Genomic DNA, 26,947 nt, shown 5'->3' with positions numbered 1-26,947 from the left:
AGATATTAACACCCTTAAAATGTTCATAACATAGGATGCTATAATTCTGTTTTCTGGGAAGAAATCATATGAAACACAGAGAGACTCTTATGCACGATACTTTACTAACAAGACAAAAGCTAGAAATAAAAACTTCCAACCACACAGGCTCAGTACACTCACAAGATGGAGTATTACAAAGCTAATAAAAATGATGATTTTTATGCCAGACTGAATGTAAAACCATATTTATGGGAATGGTCTTTCAGATATGTGATGAAATACCAAAAAAGGGAAAACATTGCTTTAAAATTACATTATTTCAAAACTCAAATTAGCTTTATATTTGTTAAAATGAGCATACATTTTACAGGCTGATCTGTAATTCAGCATGAGGAGAGCTCTATCAATTAGGTATGAGAGCATCCTGTTTGATGATTATATTGGATTATGCCAATTGCTGACCTCAGGGGTGACACTTTGATTACCAAGACAAGGTTCAAAAATGGATATATCTTCCTGGAGGTACAGCTCAGTGGCAGAGAACTTGCCTTGCAAGTGTGAAGCTCTAGGTTCCATCTCAAACACCACCAAAAAAAAAAAAAAAGAATATAGTCTACTTAATTATAAGTGTGTGTACAAACTCAACTACTGCTTTATTCCTTAGGATTCCAAAGGAAAAAAAAATTACAGTAGGGTTGAGTGTATGAAAACTGAAAATCAACCCAAGAATACCAAGTAGTTTCTAACCACTATATTACAGAATGTAGGATAATGCAACAAAATAAATGCAGCTAATTTATTACCCTTTGCTTTTTCCTAATTTCTTTATATACAACACTGAACAGAGTTATACACCAGGCCTGAAAACAAAAACAAAACAAAACAAACAAAAAAAAAACCAGCAAAATATTTTCCCAAACAATTGCATCTAGAGAATTCACAGTTTAAAGCAAAAGCTCAAGAAAAAGCACCCACCACATCTGGGTGTCCACATCGTATCTGTAGAGGTCATCTGCGAGCCTGTATTTAACAGCACTGAAAGCCTTGTAACCGCCGTGGACATACAGGGCTTTGGTCCTGTGATCATAAACACTGCTGTGGCCATAACCCCCTTGCACAAGGGCACCCTGGGTTTGCAAAATACTCCAGGTGTTCCTCTCTGGAAAGGGAAAAACAGTCAAAAGCATGCAGGTTCCCTTTATCTAATATTCAACATCAAAATATCTCAAGGATGGAGAAGGGATTTCACAAGAGCTGATGCATATAATTTCATCCTTTTATCTTAAAAAAAAATCCACCTAAAACTTGTAACAAACCCATATGGCCAAACTCCAAACTGTTAAGTGTTCTGATATTCTAACATGCTATACAGGAAAAGAATTTCATTAAACTGATTCAGATTCCAGCCATATCAATGTTTATAGCATCTCAATTCACAATAACTAAGATATGGAGCCAAACTAGGTATATATACATAATGGAGTATTACTTAGCCATAAAGAAGAAAGACTTTATGATATTTGCAAGTAAATGGATGGATCTGGAGACTATTATGCTAAGTAAAATAAGCCAGTTCCCAAAAACCAAAGGTCAAATGTTTTTGCTGATATATGGAAGCTAACCCACAATAACAAGGGAGAGGGGAAGAATAGATAATAGACAAAGGGGAATGAAGAAAAAGGATAGGAAAAAGAAAGACAGGGGTATGAATCCAAAATAATTTTCCTACTCATATATAGGTACATATATGAATATACCACAATAAATCCCACCATCATGTACATCAACAAGAATGGGGTCCAAGCCGGGCATGGTGGCATATGCCTGTAATCTCAGCGGCTGAGGAGGCTGAGGCAGGAGGATCACGAGTTCAAAGCCAGCCTCAGCAAAAGTGAGCTGCTACATAACTCAGTGAGACCTTGTCTCTAAATAAAATACTAAATAGGGCTGGGGATGTGGCTCAAGCGGTAACATGCTCGCCTGGCATGTGCGGGGCACTGGGTTCAATCCTCAGCACCACATAAAAATAAAAAAATAAAGATGTTGTGTCCACCGAAAACTAAAAAATAAATGTTAAAAAATTCTTTCTCTCTCTCTCTCTCTCTCTCTCTCTCTCTCTCTCTCAAAAAAAAAATATATCAAATCTGAGAACAAAAAATGACCAGTTCAAAACCTCAATATTGTTCTCAGCTTAAAAAGTATTAATGGGCCATTCCATGAATAATTAGGAAGAGGATGCAGAAAGGAACAAAAATAAGCAAATCATATTTTATGTCTCTAAAACTTTGTCATTTTCTTGGGCTTGCTTATGAGATCTTTTACATAATAAAATAACTTGAAAAAATAAAGTTGCTTCATCCTACCACATACCTCCAAAAATGGGAGGTGAAAATTATTATTTAGTTGCTTGACAATTCTTGGCTAAACTTGGAATGGCATAAATGCTAATCAATACTTTTTAATCTACAGTTCTAACCACTTGGTATCACAATCAATAATATCTCAGTATGGTTAGATCCATTAAAATCTCTTGGGTTCAAGAAATTGCAGCTTCAATTCCATTCACAACTTAGCCAATCAAATAACTCCCACCGCCAAAAGAAAGTCTGCCCCAATTAAAAAAACAACATTCAATAGCTTTTCAACTGCATAATACATAAATTAACTGAGGAAGAGTCAAGTTTCATGCTTAGTACAGAGTGCAGGTATTTTTACCTGATATAAAGCCAAAGAATGACCATATCTAACAACCACATTGTTCACAGAATGGTTTAGTGGAAGCCATTCCCTAGAAGCAAGGTCATACCTACAAAACAAACAGATCAAATTTTTATCCAAATGACAAAACAGAATATCTTGTACTCTTTTATTTGTAACAATCCAGTTTTGAGATGTTCATTAAATCAAGGACACAGGGAGGCACCAGTTGCCCTGGCAAACACTACCGACACCTGAGCCCACTAGGTATCTGAGAATTCAGGAAGGGACGGTGGACTACATAGCACTGGGACAAGAAGGAAATAAAAGTCTGGTGGAAGCTTCTAATGCCTCTTCTGAAAATCTCTTCTGTAGTCTAAATCACTTGAAGATTGCATCATACTAAAGGGACTTAAACTTAATTTATTACAATAACTTTTCCTTCAATCCATCATAAAAAACTGAAGATAAATAAAAGGAAATTACTAGAAAAATTTCCTTTTCTTCCACCTAATTGATTTTAGTCATACTTTTAAGGAAGGCTGAATATATTATAGCATTTCAACTATACTATAAATTTACATACTGATCTTTTGAAATACAAACATGCCAAAATGAAAATAATTTAATACTCTTGCCATACAATTTATACTTACCCTTGCATTACTGAATAATCATATTCAACATCTTAACGTATTTAATTTTGAGTATTTTGTTTGTTTTGAGAAAAAAATCACTGAATTGCTATTATAAATCATACACATTCATTATGAAGAAAACAGCTAAAAGTTTAAAACACAACCCCACATTCTATTACCTAGAAATAAATATTATTAACAGTGAGTAAACAACATTCCAGTTATCTTTCTATGCACATAAACAGGGGGAAAAAGATTAACAAAAATATTTTATATAAAGAGATAAATCCTTAGATGATATTTTTAAAATGTTGATTTTTTTTTTTGCACAGCGGGAGGCAACATTGTGTGGGATGGGGGTGGTACTGGGGAGTGAATCCAGGATCACTCTACTAAAAAGCTACATCCACAGCCCCCCCTTTTTTTAATATTTTCAGTTGTAGATGGACACAATACCTTTGTTTATTTAGTTGTTGTTGTTTTTCACGTGATGCTGGGAATCAAACCCAGGGGCACATGCATGCTAAGCAAGCGCTCACCGAGCCACAAACCCAGCCCCATCCACGGCCCTTTGTAAAATTTTACTTTGAAACAGGATCTTGCTAAGTTGCCCAGGCTAGTCTCAAACTTGTTACCCTCCTGCCTCAGCCTCCAAAGTAGCTGGGATTACAAGTATGTGGCACCCCCACACAGCTAAAAGTATTAATTTTAACTTTTCTAGAATTAACAGCCAAAAAAAAAAACAAAGGTCTTATTGTACTTTAAGTAAATGTTTCTTTTCTCTGAGAGTATACCTGGATAAACCAACTTTTTAAAAATTATCAAAAACATTCCTTTTTTTAAAAAAATACCTTTATTTTGTTTACTTATTTTTTTAATGTGGTGCTGAGGCTCGAACCCAGTGCCTTACACATGCTAGGCAAGTGCTCTACCACTGAGCCAAAACCCCAGCCCCTCAAAAACATTCTTAAAAGAAAATGTTAGAAAAATTTTATCATAACATCATAGCGAAAACAGCTATCAATTAAAAATGAATTAATAAATTAATAAATCATATCCATGTAACCAAATAAACTCAAGCAATATATAGCAACAAAAATCTCAAAGAATGTTAAGCTAAATAAAGGACAAAAATGCAGAATATTATTTCTAGTTTTTCCCCCAGTACTAGGAATTGAACTCAGAGGCACTTGACCACTAAGCTATACTCCTAGGCCTTTTTTATCCATGTTTTTCAAAATCAGTACATTATAGTTGTACATAACAATGGGTATCTTGTTGCGTATTCATACATGCACACAATATAACAATATAATTTGGCCAGTATCACTCCCCAGCACTTCTTTCCTTCCTCCCCATCTCCCACCCCCTTGGTCCCTTTCTTCTACTGAACTCCCTTTGATTTTCATGAGATTGCTCCCATCTTTCTTCTCCTTTTCCTCTCTAGCTTCTGCTTATGAGACCTTCTGAGTTTGACTTATTTCTCTTAACATGATAATGGTATCTAGTTCCATCCATTTCTCTGCAAATGACATAATTTCATTCTTCTCTATGGCTGAATAAAAACTCCATGCGTATATATCCCACATTTTCTTTATCCATTCTTCTGTTGATGGACACCTAGGCAGGTTCCACAGTTTGGCTATTATGAATTGTGCTGCTATAAAAATGGGTATGCACATATCACTGTAGTGTAATTACTGTAATTCTTTAAGAAAAATACTGAGGAGTGTATAACTGTGTTATATGGTGGTTCCATGACTACTCTTTTGAGGAATCTATAGATTTCCATAGTGGTAGTATTAATTTACAATCCCACCAACAGTATAATGTTCCTTCTCCTCCACATCCTTTCCAGCCTTTTTACTCTTGATGACTGCCATTCTGACTGGTGTAAAATGAAATCTCAGTGTAGTTTTGATTTGCATTCTCTAATTACTAATAATGTTTAACATTTCTTTATATATTTATTGGCCATTTGTATGTCTTCTTTTGAGCAATGTCTGTTTAATTCATTTTCCCATTTATTAATTGTATTATTTTTGGTGTAAAGTTTTTAAAGATTTTTTATATACTTTAGAGATACTTATCCAGCCAAGATTTTCCGTATTCTGTAGGTTCCCATTACACTCCTAATTGTTTCCTTCACTGTGCAGTTTTTTAATTTGATGCCATCCCATTATTAACTCCTTGGCATTATTTCCTGAGCTTTATGGGTATTGAGAAGTCATTGCCTATGCCTATGTGTTGGAGTGTTGACCCTATGTTTTCTTGTAGAAGTTGCATAATTTCTGGTCTAACTCCCAGGTCTTTGATTCACTGTGAGCTGATTTTTATGCAAGGTGAAAGATAAGGTCTAGTTTCATTCTTCTATATATGGATAACCAGTTTACCCAACACCATTGGTTAAAAAGGCTGTCTTTTCTCCAATGTATCTTTTTGGCACTTTTGTCAAGAAATGACTGCAGATGTGTGGGTTTGTCTCTGTGTCTATTTGTATGCCAGTACCATGCAGTTTTTGTTATTATAGCTCTGCAGTATAATTTGAAGACAGGTACTCTGATGACTCCAGCATTGCTTTTTTGCCTTAAAATTGCTTTGGCTATTCTGGGTCTTTTTTTTCTTCCAAATGAATTTTAGGACTGTTTTTTCTAGCTCTGTGAAGAATGCCATTGGTATTTTGATGAGGATTGCACTGAATCAGTATACTGCTTGTGGTAGTATGGTCCCAGGCCTTTTTATTATTTCAAAACAGGGTCTCACAAAAGTTGCTGAGACTGGCCTCAAACTTACAATTCTTCTGCTTCAGCCTCCTGAGTAGCTGGGATTATACCTTTGCACCATCATACCCAGCCAAAATGTTGTTTTTTATGAAGACTACATAAAAATATATAGTAATTCAACTTTTTTTTATTGGGGGGGGGCGGTACCAGGGATTAAATTCAGGGGCACTTGACCACTGAGCCACATCTCCAGCTCTATTTTGTATTTTATTTAGAGACAGGGTGTCACTGAGTTGCTTAGAGCCTCACTAAGTTGCTGAGGCTGGCTGTGAACTTAAATCCTCCTGCCTCAGTCTCCCAAGCTGCTGAGATTACAGACATATGCCACTGTGCCTGGCTTTCAACATATTTTTAAGAAATGCAGGTGAACAACTGAAACCAAAATCAGGACACTACCTCTGGTACTTGAGAAGAACATACCAGAGTCCTCAATTGTATTCACAATGTTTTATTTCCCAGTATAGGTGCTAAATGCATTAGTATTCGTTATATTTTATCTAAACTTTTCCTTTTCTCTAAAATATTTTGTACAAGATCTGAAGCAAATATAACAACATGGTGACATCTATTAAATGCAAATAACATATAAATTAGTATTGGCTATTTACTTTATATATTTTTGGAATCGTCCGTTTTTAAAAAATACATGAAAATTATTAAAGCTTTAGTGTTATTTAATCATTATCCATTAAGTAGCTAATTATTTAGTTTTATTAATTATTTTTTTAACTAATGTTGTTTGCTCAAGTTTTAAATGTTTACACAATTTACTTTTGGGCACTCTACTAGCTTCCTGCTTTGAAAGCTGAAAATCTTAGCATTAACATTTCTAATCCCATTTCTTCTCCCTATTTTTGTTATATTGACACTACATGTTCATAACATTCACATTCCATTCTATAATCCCATAGATATTAACTACAGAATCTGTGTCTGAGCTCAGGCAATCTTCTCGCAGTCATTCTACCATGACTTCTCCTTGGGCTCTTTAATACTTAATTGGCTGATTTCACAACCAAGTAGTATTTTGTAAAAGCAGCACTCATCAGGGCTGGGATTGTAGCTCAGCGGTAGAGTGCTTGTCTAGCATGTGCGAGGTACTGGGTTCGATCCTCAGCACCACATAAAATTAAGTAAATAAAATCAAGGTATGTGTCCAACTACTTCTAAAATAAATGAATGAATGAATGAATGTTTTTAATAAGCAGCACTCATATGCACTTCTTCACCTATTTGCATGCTAGCCTTACAAGTGAATGGCATGTTAGCTGGGTATAATATTTGAAGTCCTATCCTTCCTTTCTTCCAGAAAGTTGCAGATGGCTGCTCCCTTCAACATGGCTGAGTTTAAACATTGCCATGGAGGTATCTAAGGCCAGCTTGATTTTATTCCTATCATATGACTTGTTTTTCTGTATTTAAGTTATAATTCTCATTTTCTGTCTCTTTCTTCCTCTTCCTCTCTTGTCTGTCTGTATCAGATCTTCCTCTTTCTCTCCACCCCTACCCCACCCCCTGTGCCTTTTTTAGGACACAAGACTGTACTTTGTCAAAGTAGAAATAACTTAAATCTATTCAGGAAAATGTTTTTATGAAATTCATTGAATACCACTATAAAATGTTTGTAGAATTCTGGCTATGGAAGGTGTTTCATATAAACACATATACATTAAGTGGGAGTATAAGAGAAGACATTTTTAAAAAGGAAGCAAAGAATTAAGTCTCTAGATGCTCCAATTCACGAATCTTTCAAGTGTCACAGAGGGTGCTAATCTGTACCTTAATATGTTTTGTTCCTCCTTAAGTTGTCAGTCCAAGAGCTGACAGGTGCTGGCAGGTGCCCACAATCTGGCATAGGTGAATTCCCAAAGATCCTTACATAATAGGCTGTCAATTTTTTTCCACAACACAGGAAAATACAAGACAAGAACAATATTGATAAAATATAAGAAATTCTAAAGACCACATAAATTATTCTGGGAGCCAAGCCTAAGACAACTGAATATTAAATAACTAGTTCTAAGATACAAACAAGCAGATAAGTAAGACAAACTTCAGCAATTCATATATAGGTATCTTTCACAGAACAGCCATCCCCTCACAAGCCCCTGCATTGTCTGGCAACCCAATGACCATCATGCTACAGTACACCGATAACCCAATAGCAGCATCTGGGCTCCCCAAAGACCAAAGCAAAGGCACTGCAGAGATAGGACATGGCCCCAGGATCAATAGAAAGCAAAGAATGACCTAAGTCTTCCCAAACAACATTTTCTTCCTAAAGTTCAATAAAATGATCAAATCAGATCTTCTCATTGAGAAACTAGAAAATTTTCCTGAAAAAAGTTTATACTACTTCAATCCATTTATTCTGTTTATTAGGCTCTTTTCCTCAGTGACAATTATGTTTATAGTGGATCACTTCCTGTCTCTCCTATGTTTTTACTTTTCTCTAATTTTTTCAATCTTTTCATCTGTATTCACTGAAATTATCTCATTAATCTGTCAGTGATTTGATTTCATTTCAGGTTTTGCTGGATCTAATTTATTTCTACTTCATTCAATCTGTTTTTATTTTCTTATCTCTCACCTTATTTTTCTGAATTCAAATTCTAACTTAAGTTGATCTGTAGAACAAGCATTTGAAAGTAATCTTCTTGAAGTAACTTTTTTACATGATGGGTTCTTGTCAGAATTTATATGCTACATTCAATAATCCTCTTCACTTTTTTACATCATAGAATATTTGTATTAGCTATAATGCTGCTTCTTTCATCTTGTTTGTCCTTCGACATACCTTTCCTGACATTTTATTGACAAAGTATGGGTGGCTTCTTGTTTCTGTTTCCTAGACAAGTTTACTGGATTGCCATCCTACTTATCATGAAGCCTGGTACTTTATGTTCCATCCACTTCTCTGAAATCTCAGTAAATGTTTGGGCTTGGATGAAAGGGTGTAGACTGTCAGAATAAAATATTCTTCTCTTCTTTGAGAGCTTGTTCAAAAGTCCTACTCCAGGGTGAAAGTCTTACCACTATTGAAATGGAAGCCTTAACATCTGGGCAGCCAGCCACTTGTGGTCAATTTTCCCACTTTTCACTTGATCCTTAGCAACTAGTATCCTGCTCTTCAATTAAAAGAGATAATAATAATAATAATAATAATAATACCACCAATACCCACTCAATTTACTATTTTCTAGATTTGAGGCTACTGGGGACAATTCTCAGAATATTCCCAGGGTGATTCCTGTGAGGTACAGAAGCATTCACACTTAAGGTACGCTGAGTCTGTTTTAAAGTTCACTGAATGAGGTGATAGTCTTTTCCTTATTTGGCTACATGTTGCTCCATTCTTCTTTTTTAAACTTTTTGTTAAGGATCTCTTTTTGTTCAAGGGAAAGCAATTGAGTAATGAAATTTTAACTGGCAATCTGAACCAAGATTAGAGGCCAAGACCACTGATTTTGCAAAAGGACCACAGAGTGACATAAAATAGGAACTGCTTTTTAATAAAACTTAAAATTTCAGATTAAAAAGCTTGTGGAAGAAATAGAGAGTAAGCCCAAATCCTGAAATACTTTTCTTATTTGAGAGTATAAATGACTATAAAATTTATAATTGAAGTTGCAGAAAATTTCCTTTTAAAAGGAATCACTATATTTACTTTCATGAAAGCTAGTAAAACATTATTTGAAGCCATACTAGTATTTATAGGAAATATATGAAGCTGTAAAAATCATGTTTTGATCAAACCACAGCAGAAAAATAATGTTACAATCTAAAAGACAAATATGGCTCATGAATACACCAAATAAAAGAAACATTAATATGCCCAGGAATAAACATTTGTGAAGGAAAAAAATTTTAATTACTCCCCCATGAGTTTGATTAATACTTATTTGAGCACCTTCTACGAGCTAAGCCCTGAGATGAGTAAGCAAGGACCTCAGAGAACTTAAAAGGAAAAAAAAGGCAGAAAATGAGAGTACACAATAATGAGCATAGACATAATTTAAAATAATCAATATTGTCATAAAGGAAATGAAAACTACAAAAAAGAAACACCGCAAGAATGTGTCTGAACTGATGATCATGGAAGATCTCAATGTGGGACAATTAAACTGAGAAAGAAAGGGTGAGAAGAAACCAGCCCTGATGTATAATTGGAGGAAGAGTCTAGACAGAGGAAACAGTAAATCAAAGTATCATGAAGTAAGGATGCACATGATGAGTTTGGGTGGAGGGGAAAAAAGAAGAAGAAGAAGGCTTGTGGAGCAGTAGAGAGAATAAAGGCAGGAGAGGAAAAAAGCTGTGCCTGCGAAGGTTAACTATGGTCAGATCACATGACACTATTAATGGGAAGACACCAGTGGATTTTAAAAAGGGGAATAATGATGATTTATACTTTTAAAATATCACCCAATTCATCTATAGAAAATAGATTAAAAGGAAGAAATGGAAACAAACATTTAATAGCAATCTACTGCTGAGGACTAGATAGAAAATAATGTCAGCCTGGACATAAAAGAGAACAAATATGGCTAGGCACAGTAGCACATGCCTATAATCCCAGTGGTTCAGGAGGCTGTGGCAGGAGGATCATGAATTCAAAGCCAGCCTCAGCAACAGCAATTCAGTGAGAACCTATCTATAAATAAAATACAAAACAGGGCTGGGGATGTGGCTCAGTGGTTGGGTGCCCCTGAGTTTATTCCCTAGTACCCCCCGCCCAAAAAAAAAAAGAAAAAATTCATCAGGCACTGTGGCATACACCTATAATCCCAGTGGCTCAGGAGGCTGAGACAGGAGCATCACGAGTTCAAAGTCAGCCTCATCAATTTAGCAAGGCCCTAAGCAATTCAGTGAGATCCTGCTTCTAAATAAAATACAAAAAGGGATGGTGATGTGGCTCAGTGGTTAAGTGCCCCCGAGTTCAATCCCTGGTATCAAAAAATAATAATAATAAATATGCCAGGCATAGTAATTCATGCTTGTAATCCCAAAGGCTGAGGAGGATGAGTCAGGAGAATTACAAATTCAAAGCCAGCCTCAACAATTTAGAGAGGCCCTAAGCAATTCAGAGACACCCTGTCTCAAAATAAAAAATAAAGAGGCAGGGGTTGTATAGCTCAGTGGTAGAGCACTTGCCTAGCACATGTGAGGCACTGGGTTCAATCTTCAGCACTAGATAGATAGATAAATGTATTGTGCTCACCTACAAATATATATATATATATAAACTAAAAAATAAAAAAGGTCTGGGGATATGGCTCAGGGGTTAAGTACCCTAGGTTTAATCTCTGGTAATAAAATATAGATGACAGAGTTGATGAAACTTAAGAAGAGTTTATGGTACAAGAAGGTGAAGTAGGGAGCATCAAAGCAACTCCCAGATTTCTTGCTGCAAGAGAGGGGAATGATGTCAGATGCAAGAATAAAACACATAAATGGTAACATATACAGCTCTTATAAATATCTAACATGACAGTGGAAGGGACAATCATTTTCACAAATTTAACTTTACCCTTCCTTTTCATGGTGGCAACACTAGAAGTTAGACTTGGAGAATATTTTAAAAGCAGCACTAACAAGATTTGTTGACATTACGTGGCAAGCAGACACACGGGTTTATCCCCCTGGGATCCCTGCTTCCTGGTGTTTACATCCAGCTATATAATCACCTCCCTTGCACAGTGAGCAGAATCACTGAATTGCTTCTAACCAAACCATATGGAAAACATGATGGGATGTCATTTCTGTGATCCACCCGGCTAGCAGACTCAGACAAGACCCTTTTGTGTCCTGATGAAGGAATAAGAAGCCATATCAGTTAGGTCCAAGTGACGAGAAATTGAAGGTAGCTTCTAGGAGTTGAGGGCAGCTTCTAGCTGACAGTCAGCAGGAAGTTGGGACCCTCAGCCTTACAACCACTTGAAACTCATTCTGGCAGCAACCTGAAGAAGCTTAGAAGTGAATCTTCCTTCTTTAGATGAGTATGTAGGCAAGCTGACACCGTAAATGCACAGAACCAGACTTCAGAAAACTGAGCTGTTTCAAGCTGTTAAATTTATGTTTTGTTGGGCAGGGGTACTAGGAGATTTGACCCTGGGGCATTTTACCACTAAGCAATATCCCCAGCCATTCATATTTTTTATTTGGAAACAGGGTCTCATTAAGTTGCTTAGGCCCTCACGAAACTGCTGAGGCTGATCTCAAACTTGTGATCCTCCTATCTCAGCCTTCCAAGTCACTGGGATTACAGGCATGCGAGTTTATGATAATTTGTTATGCAGCAAGAAAACAACATGTGTCAATATGCTGTGGGAAAGAACAAGAAGTCAAGGATAAGGCAAGGATTTCTGGATGAAGTGAACAGAAGGCTGGAGTACTCGTTAACTGAGACAGGGACATGGGGGCGGGGGGGCAGGCTAGCCAGAAAGATCACTTGGGATATGTTGCATTTTCAGTTCCTATTACATAATAGATTGAGGTGTCAAGAGTTTAAGATATGGATTCAGGTGAAAAGTCTAAGCTGCAGCTATAAATTTGGGAGTCACCAGCATAAAGGCCAAGTTATCACATGATATCACCAAGAGAGTGAATACATAGCCAGAGGCAGAACAAGGGCTGTGCCCTGGGGTGTACCAGCATTCAGAAAACAGTCAGATGAAGAGGAACCAGCTCAAGAGTCTGTGAAGGAATAAATAATTAGAAAAAAAAAATCAAGAGATTGTAGACAAAATACTGGTTCGAGATCTAACAAGACGAAGACTAAGAATGGGCAATCAAAACTTCAGCTACTGGGTCACACCAGTCACATTCTGAGTGCTTAATAACCACACGTAGCTGCAATATGACAGCAAATACACAACATTTCCATCAGGCTCCAAACTTCTATTGACCACCATTGATCTAAAAAAACAGAACAGAAAGAATAAATCAGTACAGATATAGTTGAAGGGAAAATGTGGTGGTGGGAGTTTGGGTAAATCCTCTTCTGAAGATCTCTATTTTTCAAATCAGAAACGAAGCCAAGCCATTAGCTCGGAAAATAGGAGAAAAAGGCTGTGGAGATTTGAAATGTGAAAAGGAGGTGTGACAGCAGAACAGAAGACTAGAAGAGGGAGAGGGAGAGTCAATGGATTATGGACCCTTCTGAGGGTCAAAGATGGTTGGAGGCAGAGTACTCAAAGAAAAATCTGGAAAGATTAGAAAGTATATTAGGTCCGGTTCCCTGCAAGCAGAGAAATGGGATTCTTGGGCAAGTGACTCATCAAGGGAATGCTCTCTGGATAAACATGTCAGGAGTGAGATAATCAAGATACAGTGGAAAGAAAAGCGAGGCAGATATGCTCTCAGCTGAGATCTGGCTTTAGCATCATCTCAAGGGAACCACTGGAGCAGGAATGACACCACAGTCTTCCCAAGTAGAAGCAGGGATTGGCTCTTGAACATCCATGTCAATCAGTCATTGGCTGGGACTATGTTGACTACAACCCCAGTTTGCTCAGAACTGAGGAGTTTCCTGGGATGCAAGGTTTTTCAATGCTATACCTCGGAGAGTCCCAGGTGACCTGGAATGATCAGTCACTCTACTAGGGTCTGTACCAGCTACAGGGCATAGCCTTCCAGGTATTTCTGGGTAAGACGGCTCCAATCTGCTAGGTCCATTCTTCAGAGAAGGAGGCAGCTGTGAGCTGACAACAAACTTTCACCACTGCTGGTGACTGGGTGCACCAGTCAGGTAAGGGTATTGGAACTTGGGCACCAACTGTGTCCATCACAGAAGAGAGTGGCTGGAATGTAGAATACTTAGAATTACAATCATGTGGAGGGGCTGCAGTTACTGATAAAGACACAGTTTAGGAGGTCCCCACACTAAAGATGTGCTTGAGGAAGAGTGGGCTGCAGAGACAGGATTACCCCTGAATAACTATGGAGCTTTCTCTGGGTTGTCTGGCAAAGGGAGCAGAGACTAATCACTGTATTTCCCCGAGTGGGGAAGGGGGAACTCTGTATGATCAATCTCCTGAAAGATCTCTAAGTGCTATTTGCACTATTCCCAGTGCAGACAACTCTACTGAAGAAATACACATGAAATTGCTTTAAATCTGTGTTAAAAAAAATTAAAACCAAAAACAACTAAAATAAGAGGAGATTTTATATTCATATTTAGGAAATGTGTTCTAGGCAAAGAAAGTATTTTGTGTCTATGGTATGGAGAAAGAAGAGAATCTGGTGGGACAATAACCTCACCTGGCAATGGCAGGGCTCTGATCAGAAATTAAAGGGTTGAGTTAACACAGCAACCATGGAAACAGAGATTGGACCAGTTTTACTGAGAGACACTTTGAAAGTGTATCTGTTGGTCTTGACCTAGTACTCAAAGGGGAGAAAGAAATTAATGGAAAACTTCAGGATTTTAGCTTGACTAAGCAGCTGGGAGACAAGAGATATCATTAATATCAGGAATAAGAGCAAGAAAACATCCAAGGTAATTCAGAATATTCATTTTGGAGTTTTAGCATGATTAGTAGGGAAAGTGATGGTCTTTCAGAAAGAACGTTTTTTGGGGGGCTGGGATCGTGGCTCAGCAGTAGAGTGCTCACCTAGCATGTGCGAGGCCCTGGGTTCGATCCTCAGCACCACATAAAAATAAATAAATAAATAAAGATATTTTTTTAAAAAAAGAAAGAAAGAGCTTGCTTTCTATAAAAATGTATGCATTTTTTTAACCAAGAAAAACATTTAAAGAAAACAGGAAATATGCTTTCAAATAGTGTTAAGGGGAGAATATTAAATAGGTGTGATCCAAGTTCCATCTAATTTTCAGATTTGGGGGTAAGGAGATCATCTTTTTGGTATAAGATGCTAAAAGTAACTCAGAAAAGAATCCCACTCCTGCTGGGGTTGTGGCTCAGTGGTAGAGAACTTTCCTTGCATGCGTGAGGCCCTGGGTTCAGTCCCTAGCACCACATAAAAACAAATAAAATAAAAATAAAGATATTGTGATCATCTACAACTAAAAAATATATATATTAAAAAAAAAAGAACCCCACTCCTAAACCTACCATTCCTCATTTTACAAAGAGGAAACAATCTCAGAGACTGACAGTTGCTCAACTAGGTGGAATAAATTTGCTGTTAACAACAAGAGAAAAAATAGCAGCAATAGTTCAGTGCATTTTCCACATATCCTTTCACAAATTTTTGGTGAGTTATTCTTCTAAGTTGCAAAAGCTTATTTCACTATAATACTTTTATTAGTCATTAAATTTAATTAAAAAGACTCAAGAGAAGGAAAAAATTGATTACATTTTCCAGCATATTTTCTGTTCCTGAGGTTCTGAGACTCCTTCTTTTTTCATTGATTTCTGTTTAGAGACCTTCCTTTATCACTTTTATAGGAAAAGTCTACTGGAAACAAATTACGTTTTCCTTCATTTCAGCGTGTCTTTTGATTTCCTCTTATTTCTTTTGTCCCATATTTGTCTTAGTGTCCAGGATTTTTAACTGTACTTACTGTAAAAACGGGAAAATAACCTTCATTTCTTTATGATTAAAAACAAAAATCCCTCTTTTCATATTCTATTTCTAAAGCATTTATAAACCCTGTGTCCTTCAGGTTTGTCTTCCATTCTAAAATTATTTTTGAATCTCTAAAATACTTAACTTCTAAAAAATATTTTTTAATTTAAAAAATAAAATTCTTAACTTCCAGCCAGGCATGACAGTGACTGCCTATAATCCTCCCAGCAATTTCTGGGGCTGAAGGAGGAGGACTGCAAGTTAGAAACCAATCTCACCAACTTAGACCTTGTGTCAAAATTTAAAAATAAATAAATAAAATTTAAAAAAAATATCTCAGAATGTGCTCAGTGGTAAAGTACCCCTGGGTTCAATCCCAAGAACTAAAAAAAGAAAAAAAAGCAAACAAACAAACCAACAATCACATTTCTGAATTTTTCTAGTTCTGATTAGATTGTTCTTGCATACTATATATTTAGCTTGTTTTGGAATACTGTATTGTAATTTTCATCAGTTTTATATTTTTCTATATTTAATGCTTTCTGTATGAATGGGCTTATTTTGTTCCATACTCTCTTTTTTCTGATAAGAACTTTCCATGATATTTAACCTTGATATTTTTAAGTAAAATTGCTTCTCCCTGGAGCTGGGGTTGTAGCTCAGTGGTAGAGAGCTTACCTCGCATAGGTGACGCACTGAGTTCTATCCTCAGCATTACATAAAATAAACAAAACAAAGAAATTGTGTCCATCTAGAACTAAAAATTTTTTTAAAAAAAAACTGCTTCTCCCTGTGTTTTCACTGGGTAGCTTCAGGATAGTTCTACCTTCTCAGCTCTTGAGCTCACTCTTTGCTGTTGCAATGGAATGTTCACACAGATGGCAGTTCCCATGTTGAGAACACCTCACTCTGTTCCCTTCTCACTGAACCTTCTCTCACTTAGTCTCCACTATCCCTGTCCTGTTCATTATGAATTCTATTCTCAGCATTTCTCCTCAGTATGGACTTGCTCCTGCAAAGAAATTGTGGCTGGGCAGTTAAAGAAAGATAGAAACTTTGGCTGGTTCACTTTGAGAATAAATACAGCACAAACTGCTCCAGACCCTTCAAATTCTACTATGGATCCCTTGAACTTACTCAGCTACTAGAATATACAACATCTTCCAGTCCCAGCTGTGGCTCTCAACATGGTTTGATAAGCCCATGAATGAGTACCTTACAGCCATTCTGGATGCTACGGGCCTCCCACTGCTGCTCTTCTGTGCTACTCACTCCTGCACAGAAGGTGACCCATGCAGGGCTTATAGCCATCAACAGATCTGCCCCACACAGTTGAGAGTAAACCTTCAGACAAAATTTTCTTACAGATGTTACTCATTTGTCTGTTTTTTTTTTTTTCTTTTGTTTTGTTTTTTTGGTTATTTCACAGTACTAGGCACCCTACCACTGAGTTACATCCCCAGACTTTTGTTTTTTCATTTTGAGTCAGGGTCTCACAAAGCTGGCCATGCTGGCCTTAAACTTTAAAACCTCCTTCCACAGCCTCCCAAGTGGCTCATTTATAATGCACATACCACCATGCCAGGCACTCAGGTGTTTATTTTGCTATCCTATTTGTTCTGGACTAGTGATTGCATTTCATAGGATTCAGAAACTATGCCACGAGTGCCATATTTCTATCTTGAAAAATAGATGCTGGTGTTTTATAATCTTCATTAACACAAAAGGCCTAAAATAAACTTTCACATCACAAAATCACAATGAGTAAGTATTCACAAATTTCTTCTAAAAGTAAGTCTCCCTACAACTATTAATGCAATTAAAACATAAAATACTCCCCTATTTATATAGCCTACTATAAACAAATAAAGTAAAATACCAGAAAAAGTATCTCAAAATGATAAATTAGCACATGGCTTAACAATGAATTCTTTGGGGCTGGGGCTGGGGCTATAGCTCAGTAGCATAGTGCTTGCTTAGCATGTGTGAGGAACTGGGTTTGATCCTTAGCACCACATAAAAATAAACAAATAAAATGAAGGCATTCTGTCCATCTACAACTACTAAAAAAGTTTTTTTGCTAAGAATAAGGTTAACGAACAACTTATTGTGGTGCTCAGTTTCAAAGATTCAGTATATCTGAAAAGGCTTGGAAGATTTTTTAGTAACAGGACTGATGATTTCTTTTCCTTTTGCTTATTTATGCTTAATTAGAAAAATGAAAAACTAAACTTCTTACAAAAAATTTTAAAATAACTTACGCTAGAACCATGCTGTAATCTGAGTGGTTGAACATATATCCTCCAACAATCCACATTATGTTTCCATTGACCACAGCTTTATGAGATGCTCTGGGCAGCTTTAAGTTTGAATATTCTTCTCGAGTCCAAAATGACTGGTTAGCTGGCACAGGAACCGAACATCCAGGGCCTAATAAAACATAATAAATTAGCTTCACTGAATGCACCTGGAAAGTTTACTGCACTTCATTTTAAACATATAAATGCGAAATTTTTCTAAAGAATATTTAGTCTCTAATTTAGCATCTGTATTTCAAACAAATTTCTTTGTGGTTTTTAATTCACTCACAGTATTGATCCCAGGAATCCCTAATAAAATTCAAAATCATATACTTTCTAATAATGACTTGACCATATCCAATGTAGGTATTTCAGTATCAAAAGTCCTACTTTATCAGCTTCCGGTGGGAAGACTACACAAAGAAATTATTAATTCAAATTGAAAAACCTAAAATGTAACAACTAGACCTAGGAATGATAATAAAACAAACAAACAACAACAACAAAAAACTACCCATCTTTTAGTAAAGCAAAGAACTCAACAGAGGTAAGATACAACAACAGATGTAAGGTCTGGCTTCTGCTACACTCTTTGCAAGTAGTTAAAAATTGGTACTCAAACATGCCAATTGTTAACTACTTAGTATCACCAAACCCAACAGATGAAAGCATGTAAACACACATATTTCCTTTTAAAATGAAAAGGTTCTGAGGAAGGAATAAGTATATAAACAAAGTCATCAAATCAACAACTGCCCTTAGCCCTTATGGAATCCCCTAAAGCACCTTTAACAAGCTATTTCTCTAGATAATCACTTTAGGTGACTGCTTTAAGATTCTAATGCATACTCAATTTTCTCAGAACATGGAGAAAGTTTTAGGGGAAATAGCATTATTGTCAGCTCTTGTCCCATCTCCAAACTTGGTTCTATGCTATGTCCTCTTATGGCTGAGACCAAGTTCTTAAAACTTTCATAAATGAACTGCAAAATGGAAAACCTCTCCACAATTCTAAGGAGACCACAACCACATAGGTGAGACATTAAAAGATTTGTAGGAAACCGCATAAAGGGAGGAGAAAGCTTACATGACCCCTGATATATGATGAACATAAGTTGTACAGATGCTAAGACTAAGGTTAACGAACAATGTATTAAAACTAGAAACAATTTGTGAACTGAAAGAAAAACAAGAGAAAGAAGCTCCTACCCTGCCATTCAGAGAAGCAGGAGCATCCTCGGACATCACTTGAATTGCAGATGCCTCGATGAGGAAAACCACAGTTGTTTGTACAGTAAGGAATGTCACACGAGTCACCTTTCCAGTTTTCAGAACATTCACACTCCACATTGCCACTGCTGTTGCTGGTCTTACATTCTCCTCGGCCTGAGCAATTATTCGGACACATGTCAAAACTATAAAGACAGTGAAAAAACTAAGTCAACACAAACCAACACGCCAATGAACTTGGCAGAACTTCCTCCTACACAAGGCTTAAGGATCTCCCTGTCTCTTCAGTTCATTCACAAGCATAAATGCAGTGTTTACCACTCAACCCAAAAAGGGTCCCTCCACACTGCACAGCTTGGGCATGTGAGCTCAAACCCACCCTGGTGGAGGCTCATGAGAATAGGGCAAAAAAACAAGTAACTCATAAAGTTAAAGAAATCACAAGGAGAGAAGAGATTTGATCATATTTGTTCAGATTTAGCTCCTCAAGTCTGGGACAACTATCCTATTCTTCTCGGTAGCCCACTAGTGACAGGCGCTACACAACTGCCAAATTCATGTTTGCAAGCGTGGGAAGGAAGAGGATAAACTTCCAACTACACTCATAGTACCAGTAGCCCTCTGAACATCTCTGAAAATTTGTAAAACTTAAGATTATTGCCCAAAATCTTATATTTTGAATTATTTAGTAAGCTGATCCATTTCAGATGGAATGGAAGCAGGGTTATTTTAACAGTGTGTGAGTTTAACCATAATGTATCTCTTATTAACATGGCTTAAGATAACAATATAGATAGTGCTTAGAAATAACACAAAGGGGGCAGATAAATGAATTATCATGATACTTCCAAAAACATAGACTTGTTCTACTACTGAGTACATGGCAACTGTTAATATTTATTAAATTGTACTTACCAAAAAAAAACCAGTGTTTTTATCTATAAGCAAGAAATGCCCCTCTCTTCCAGGAGAAGCTCAACAGCAGCAACACCTGGGTTTAAACTATAGCCCCACCACTACCACTTATGTTAACAACTTATTTAATCTTTTCACCCATTTCCTTAATTGTAAAATATATTAAAAAACTTTAAATGAGAAACCCATGTAATCTGCTTACTGAAATTCCTGGCACAGTGTAAGTCCTCAATATTTTAATATTATTATACTATTAAATCATTAATTATTAAAACATTTCATTTAAATACAATCACAAATATTAGATTTAAATATCTTACTTGTAAGTGATATTAAATCCAGTCAAATTATAAGTGGCATCGCTAAAAAAATGCAGAAGGGCATAACCTGATGTGACAACCACCTCGGGAACCGTCTCATTGCCATCTCTTTCAGGAACAATGAGGCCACTGAAATGGAAGCACATTTCTTATAGCACAATGTCAGCTGTGTTAAACTATAGCAGAGACAATTCAAAAGTTCATCTTTACAACTTTAGAAAGCACATGCAGGCAGAGGGGTGAATTCCTGTGATGGAAGCACACAGCTACCCTATTAGTTGTCCTTCTTTTCATAGGTTTCCTTTATTCTGGGTTCCATTTCTATAAAATTTGAAATCAATGGTTCTATTTTTATACACCTTTTAATAATTCTCTAAATCTCCACAATCTTGTAAAGTAATAAACTTTATGAGTTAATAAATGGTAAATATGTAGTACTAAAAGACACAAAATATTGTTAAACAAAATATTTATTTACATAACAATATAAAGAAGCTAGAAAAACCCACAACTCCGACACTATTGGCATTCTGATGCATTTTCTTTCCCTAATTGATACCACTGGCATTTTATGTTCGATTTTACACATAGCATACCATAGGCCTTCCCTGTCACTAAAAGCTCCCTAGGCTCTCCCAAGGACCTCACTTAGAGGCCAGCACATAATATTCTAAATAAGTACTGCTTTGGGGCCAATAAATCCAGGTGAGGAAAAAAATGACTGAATCGAAGGGTCTTATTTTCCAGAAGTGAGATGCTCAAATGAAATCCTGTCTGATCAATCCAGATTGTCTGATCACACCACCTCACACCACCAACAAGAAGGATTACCAGTTCTAAGTTAGCTTTGCTAATTTAATACATGACTTATTGTGGTTTTGCATTCTTTTCTACTCCTGAGGTTAACAACTTTCCTATGTCTACTTGCCATTTGCATTTCTTCCCGTGCTCTGACTTTCCCACTATCAATTCACCTCCCCCACCATCACATTCAGCCAGTGCCTAGGTCCTTACCAACTCCCATGGAATCTGCGGCACACACTCCCACTGATAAATGAACATCAACTAGTACTCTCCCCTTCACTTACTCACTCTTAACCCCATTCCCTTCCTAGAGCACACACCAGGTAAACTCCCACCTCAGAGTCATAATCATCTTAAATGCCCATTCACCCTGACCTAGTGATTCTCTTTCTTTGTAGAGGACATACTTGCTCTCATTCACAAAAGAAAATATAGAAGAATCCTAATTGCAGCATCACTCAGATGGTAACACGTTGAAAGCATCAAAGTGCTCATCCACAGGAAGCTGCTGAATGAGGCCTTGGGCATCAGGAGCTCACCCTGGCATTCTGATGGGGCAGGAAGGTGCAAAACAACAGGCCTAGATGATGGGTACCATTTACCTGAATGTATATAAGTGCAAGAAGACTACATAAGTGTGGAATGAAGACAAGAGGGCATGGGATTTCCATTTAATTTTTAATATGAAAAGAGAACTCTAGGAAACCTAACACTCAGAAGGCACCCCAGGGGTGTCCAGAAAACACTGACATATTTTCTACCAGGTATTCAACTAACAAATATTTACTAAGTGCTTACTACATGGGAGGCTCTGTTCTAGGTATAAGGATAATGACAGTGAAACAGACAATGTCCCTACCTCAAGGAGTTCAGTTAGAGAAACAAATAAGCCCTGACACATCCTCACATGCAAGTGTGTATTCACACAGGCCAGGCAGAGATCATACCATGAAGGGAAACAGGGCAGAGAAGAGAACAGGAGGTACTGGGTTAGAAAGGCAGTTGGGAGGGCATTCAGAAGACGTGACATTTGGTCAGAATCTTAAGTGAAAGTTTTGCCATCACCACGTTTTCATTCACTTTACACAGAGGTCGAGCAGCCTTTATCCAAAAGCTTGGGACCACGTGTGTTTTAAATCTCAGATTTTGTCAGATTTGGCAATATCTGCATATACATAATGAAATATCTTGGAGAAAGGACACAAACAGAAACAGAAAACTGATTTACATTACATGTAAACCCTCCAGACATATAACCTTAAGGTGATTATTTATATAATATCTTTAATAATTTTGTGCATAAAACAAAGTTCCATGTTGTGGAACTTCCCACTCGTGGCATCAAGTCAGCATTCAAAAACTTCTGTGATTTGGAACATTTCAGATTTCTGAATTAGGGATGCTCCATCTGTACCAGAATGTTGAAGGGATAAGTACTTGCAAGAGCAGGGCTTCTTACAAACAGGTATGTCAAAAGCAATCTTCCCATAAGAAATATAGGCACATTCCAGAAAAGATCTGGGACTGCAGTCACAAGTGGGAGGTCCTTGCACTCTCTGTTAGTCCAGCATGAATTTCAGGATCAAAGTTACTTGAGCTCCAATCCTTGCTTCATGTCACTAACATCTTTAAGCTCCAATTTCCTCAAATGCACATAGGAGGAATCCTGTCCAGCTCACAGTGACATCATGAGGATGAAATTGGTGGAGCATATGCAGGGCTTAAGCCTCCCACTAGGAGGTGCTCAGTAAGTGATATCTGGTGGCCTTCTTCATTTGGTGGGGACATTTAAATATGCAGGATGAATGACTTTACCAACTGGAGAAAGTGGATCAGCTTTCCCACTGTCAGGGAGGCTTAGGAATTTGCTACTATTTGCTTCAAAAATTTGAAATTGTGACAGCTTTGCAGTGTGTGGATTTCTCCCAGTGTGAAAGCAAAACAACTGGTTTAAGACAAAAATAAACTTTTACAGAGTAAATGAACAAACACAGCCTCCTTCAGCACATGAGACAAAGGAAGGCCTGTGGGTGAGGAAGGGATGCTACAGGCTTGCCCCAGCTGTCACCCTGAGCAGCCTCCAATGGGAAGTTGGTAAGTGCAGGTGCAGCCTGGGCTGTAACTACTTATTAAACTGGAGCAAATCAAAAATGGCCTGCCCTCAGGTTGCTCAGGATTTTATATTTTAAACACAGACCATCATTGTTTAGAATCAATTATAAAAAACCATAGAAGTAGATAGACTTGGCCTGTTTTCAGAAGGTATTCTCTGTTCACAGTCTTAACAATTGCATCATCACAATTTTACTTGCTTCAAAAAATAATAATTCTAAGGCTGGGGTTGTGGCTCAGCGGTAGCACACTTGTTTGGCATGTGTGAGGCACTGGGTTCAACTCTCAGCACTACATATAAATAAATAAAATAAAGGTCTATCAACAACTAAAAATATATTAAAATAATAATAATAACTCTAAAAGGAACAGTGTTCTTTTGAAGAATGTTCTCAGGGAGGAAAATCACTGTCCTGCTGAATCACCACAACCACCTTTGCATCTCCTACCTATATACCCTAGCAGAATGCCTGCACCACAAGGTACTCATGCACCTGTGGAATACCCAACAAATCATAGTGCTACAGGACTGCAAGAGTCTTAAATTGCTTTAGTGGTTCTCATATTTGTATGGTAATGCAATTCTGTTAAAGTGATTTTATTTAGAAATCCAATATATAAAAGATAAATGTGATCTACTGGTTTGAAGTCAAATGAAACATAGTTTACAATAAGCCCAGAGAGAATACAGGTTAAACTAACACAATAAAACAACTTCATTTTCAGTTTCGGAAGCTGCGTTCTAGAGCATTTGAATGATGTACTCAAGAGATTTGGGCAGACACATTTTCTGAATCTTGCTTAGTTTTTTTTCTTTTTGTTGTTTCTTGGTCCTGCCTGAACATCCTACTGCCAGCCTCCCTCTACTCTGGACCCTCAGCATATCACCAATTGGTTGAATCCTCTACCCAAAGTCATCTTGTCCCAACTGCACTCCATTCCTATACAAATCATCTTGTGGAGAGACTCTTATTTGAAATTGTTTTGCTCACCAGTGCTTTAAGGGTTTTGTGTTTCAGGTAAATTCCAATTGTTTGCATACTGTTTTATTTTAATTTTAGGAAATTAATAGTCAAATATGCCATAGGTTAAATTTTAATCAGTATCACTTAAACAACTCTCTGTACATATACTTCAGCTTCTCTTAAATATCACTGATTAGAACAAGCACTGCTTCCTATTAGTTTACTTGTTTCTATTTCAATTCACATGTCTGCTCATTGAATACACAGTTTGGGGAAACCATGAAATTACACACATCTACTTGGCACATGTTCCTACAAGGGATACTGACAAGCTAATTCAAAATGCCTGGCACATAATAAGGCTCCATGAATTCTAGTTAACAAATTAAGTAACACGTGAATCCACAGCAAGTACTATGTTCTCCTAACAGCATACTTAAGTTTTCATGCTTTGCTAAAGTTTGAGATGTCTCTTGCTATAATACAAGGCATATTTCAAAGGCTGACATAAATGTATATGGGCCCAACACTTGCTCTTAGTCAACAGCAGGTAAACTTGGTAGTATCATCACGACTTAAATGCGTAGCAGACCTATCCAAGGTCTGTTCTTTGGCCCTGTACATGAACCTGTAAATATCCAAACATAGCTGGGTATGGTGGTATACTTCTGTAATACCAGCCAATCTAGAGACTGAGGTGAGAAGATAACAAATTTGAGGTCAAGCAGCAACTTCATGAGGCCCAGTCTCAAAGTAAAAAGTAAAAAAGGCTGCAGATGTAGTAAAGCACCCCTGGGTTAAAATCCCCCAGTACCAATAAAATAAAATAAATACCAGAAAATAGCCTACAGTCTCAGCTCAAAGTTATATCCAAAAAGCTTTCTAAGCAAAAAGCGTGGAGAAGTACAAAGGCACATCAGTCCCCTAACCTCTTGGCCGTTCACTCCTTATGTACTCCTTATTGCCTCTCTTACTCATGTGAGACATCAACTGGACTAACACCAAATAAAGAACACAAAAAAAATTGTTGGTTTTTTTAAAGTCAAGAAAATAAAATCTTTCAAGGAACAAAATCTACAAAGTCAGCTTCACATGTAAAACTAAGCACTATAGTTCCATAAGGGATATACATTTTAGAAAAATATATTTTTAGAAGAATACACTTATACATGAGAGGATCTTAAAAGTTTTCCTCACCCATATAGAAATACAGGTACACACGCACATGCACAAAATTATAACCAGACTTTAATTCAACAAATAATTCCTATGAACCTATGCAATGGGAAAAACACAAGAACAAGATGGGCATGGTTTCTGAGTTAAAGTTTTCACATAAATATTCAGTATATTACTCACATTTATACATTTTTTAAAAAAGTAAACTTCACCCCCACCATGAAGAGCAGATAAACTTGATAATACTATCATAACTTTACAGATTAGGAAACTGAAGAGAGATCAAGCAATATGCCCAGAAACCAATCGAGAAGCCCAAGAACCAAGTCAGGACTAGCACATAAACGAATGGACTCCAAACTTAGTATTCATTCCATCAAATGAATGTATTAGGTGATATTACAGTGAATCCTATAAGAAAGCAATGCAAGACAGAGATTTAAATTCAGAAATAATATAATGATAACCGATTATTTATATGACTGAGCTTACCTAAAGGCAGCAATTAGTGGTGCATAAATTGAGTCCCCATCATAAACATATAAATGGTCCCAACTACACTCTGTAGCAAAATGATTGAAACGAAGTCTCATTATCCTATTTGGCCTGAAAAAAACAAAAACAAAAATAGTAATTGATAATTATCATAACTATTAAACATTGGAGAAAAAAAAGACTAAGAATTTACAAGAAAAGAAATAGTTATAAACAGCATTCCTCCATTTGTCAAAGACTCACTTAGTACTTACTATGTCCAAGAGGGCATTAAACATGCAATGGGAAACAAAACAGATGTGGTCCATGACGCCTGGGGCTTTGCAGTCCATTTAGCAGTCTAGGACAGCCAGTGTTTAACAGCCTCTGACCAATGCATTAGCCCTTCCACTTCGCACTTCCTTTCTTATTCAACTTCAGATTCCACACTCTTCATTTCACAAACACACCTGTCAGTTCTCTAAACTTGCCTGCCCTCTGCCTCCTCATGGCACTGCCTGGCAAAAGCCCTCGTCTACAGGAAAACATTTATCAGTTTTGACTTAGACTGAATCCAAAGAAAACTGAGCTGTACTGGAGAAGTCCTGCCACCAGGCAGACTGCTTCCAGTACCCATCTCTGCTCAGCACTTCACATGACACTTGGATTCTGCCAGCAGTCCTACCACTATCTCCCTCTCCCTCTCCACAATCACTAATTTTCAGGGACTATTTCAAACCTTCCAATTTCACCTTCCTGTTTATGCTTTGCACCTAGACAAAAATCCATGAAATTCCCATTTCCTAAAACAGATAAACCTATTTCTACCTACATCTCTCAAATATTTAATATTTCCCTCTCATGGGAAAATATTAAGCAGATTTAAATCTGCTTAGTATCCCATATTTAACAAAGCAAAACATAAAAGTTCTGATGAGAATGAGTTCATTGAAGAGATTAGTAAAATGGAAAACAATGTCACTCTTCTCACAAAAGTTTCTTGAAATATAAGAAGTT

At 37.0% G+C, this 26,947-nt stretch overlaps 1 protein-coding gene across 1 annotated transcript in view; it reads right to left on the bottom strand.

Moving 5' to 3' along the window:
• Atrn (attractin) overlaps positions 1 to 26,947 on the bottom strand; it is a gene marked incomplete at its 5' end in the record, with an annotated part of 149,165 nt that overhangs the window by 81,356 nt on the left and 40,862 nt on the right. Inside the window, 5 exons of the mRNA XM_015488038.1 lie at positions 2,698 to 2,788; positions 17,893 to 18,061; positions 19,141 to 19,346; positions 20,397 to 20,525; positions 25,949 to 26,062. Of these exons, the coding sequence (XP_015343524.1) occupies positions 2,698 to 2,788; positions 17,893 to 18,061; positions 19,141 to 19,346; positions 20,397 to 20,525; positions 25,949 to 26,062 (709 nt within the window). The remainder of the gene's footprint in view (positions 1 to 2,697; positions 2,789 to 17,892; positions 18,062 to 19,140; positions 19,347 to 20,396; positions 20,526 to 25,948; positions 26,063 to 26,947) is intronic.

This window comes from Marmota marmota, unplaced genomic scaffold (assembly GCF_001458135.2).
Source record: "Marmota marmota marmota unplaced genomic scaffold, marMar, whole genome shotgun sequence".
NCBI lineage: Eukaryota > Metazoa > Chordata > Mammalia > Rodentia > Sciuridae > Marmota > Marmota marmota.
This window is presented reverse-complemented; position numbering and strand designations above follow the sequence as displayed.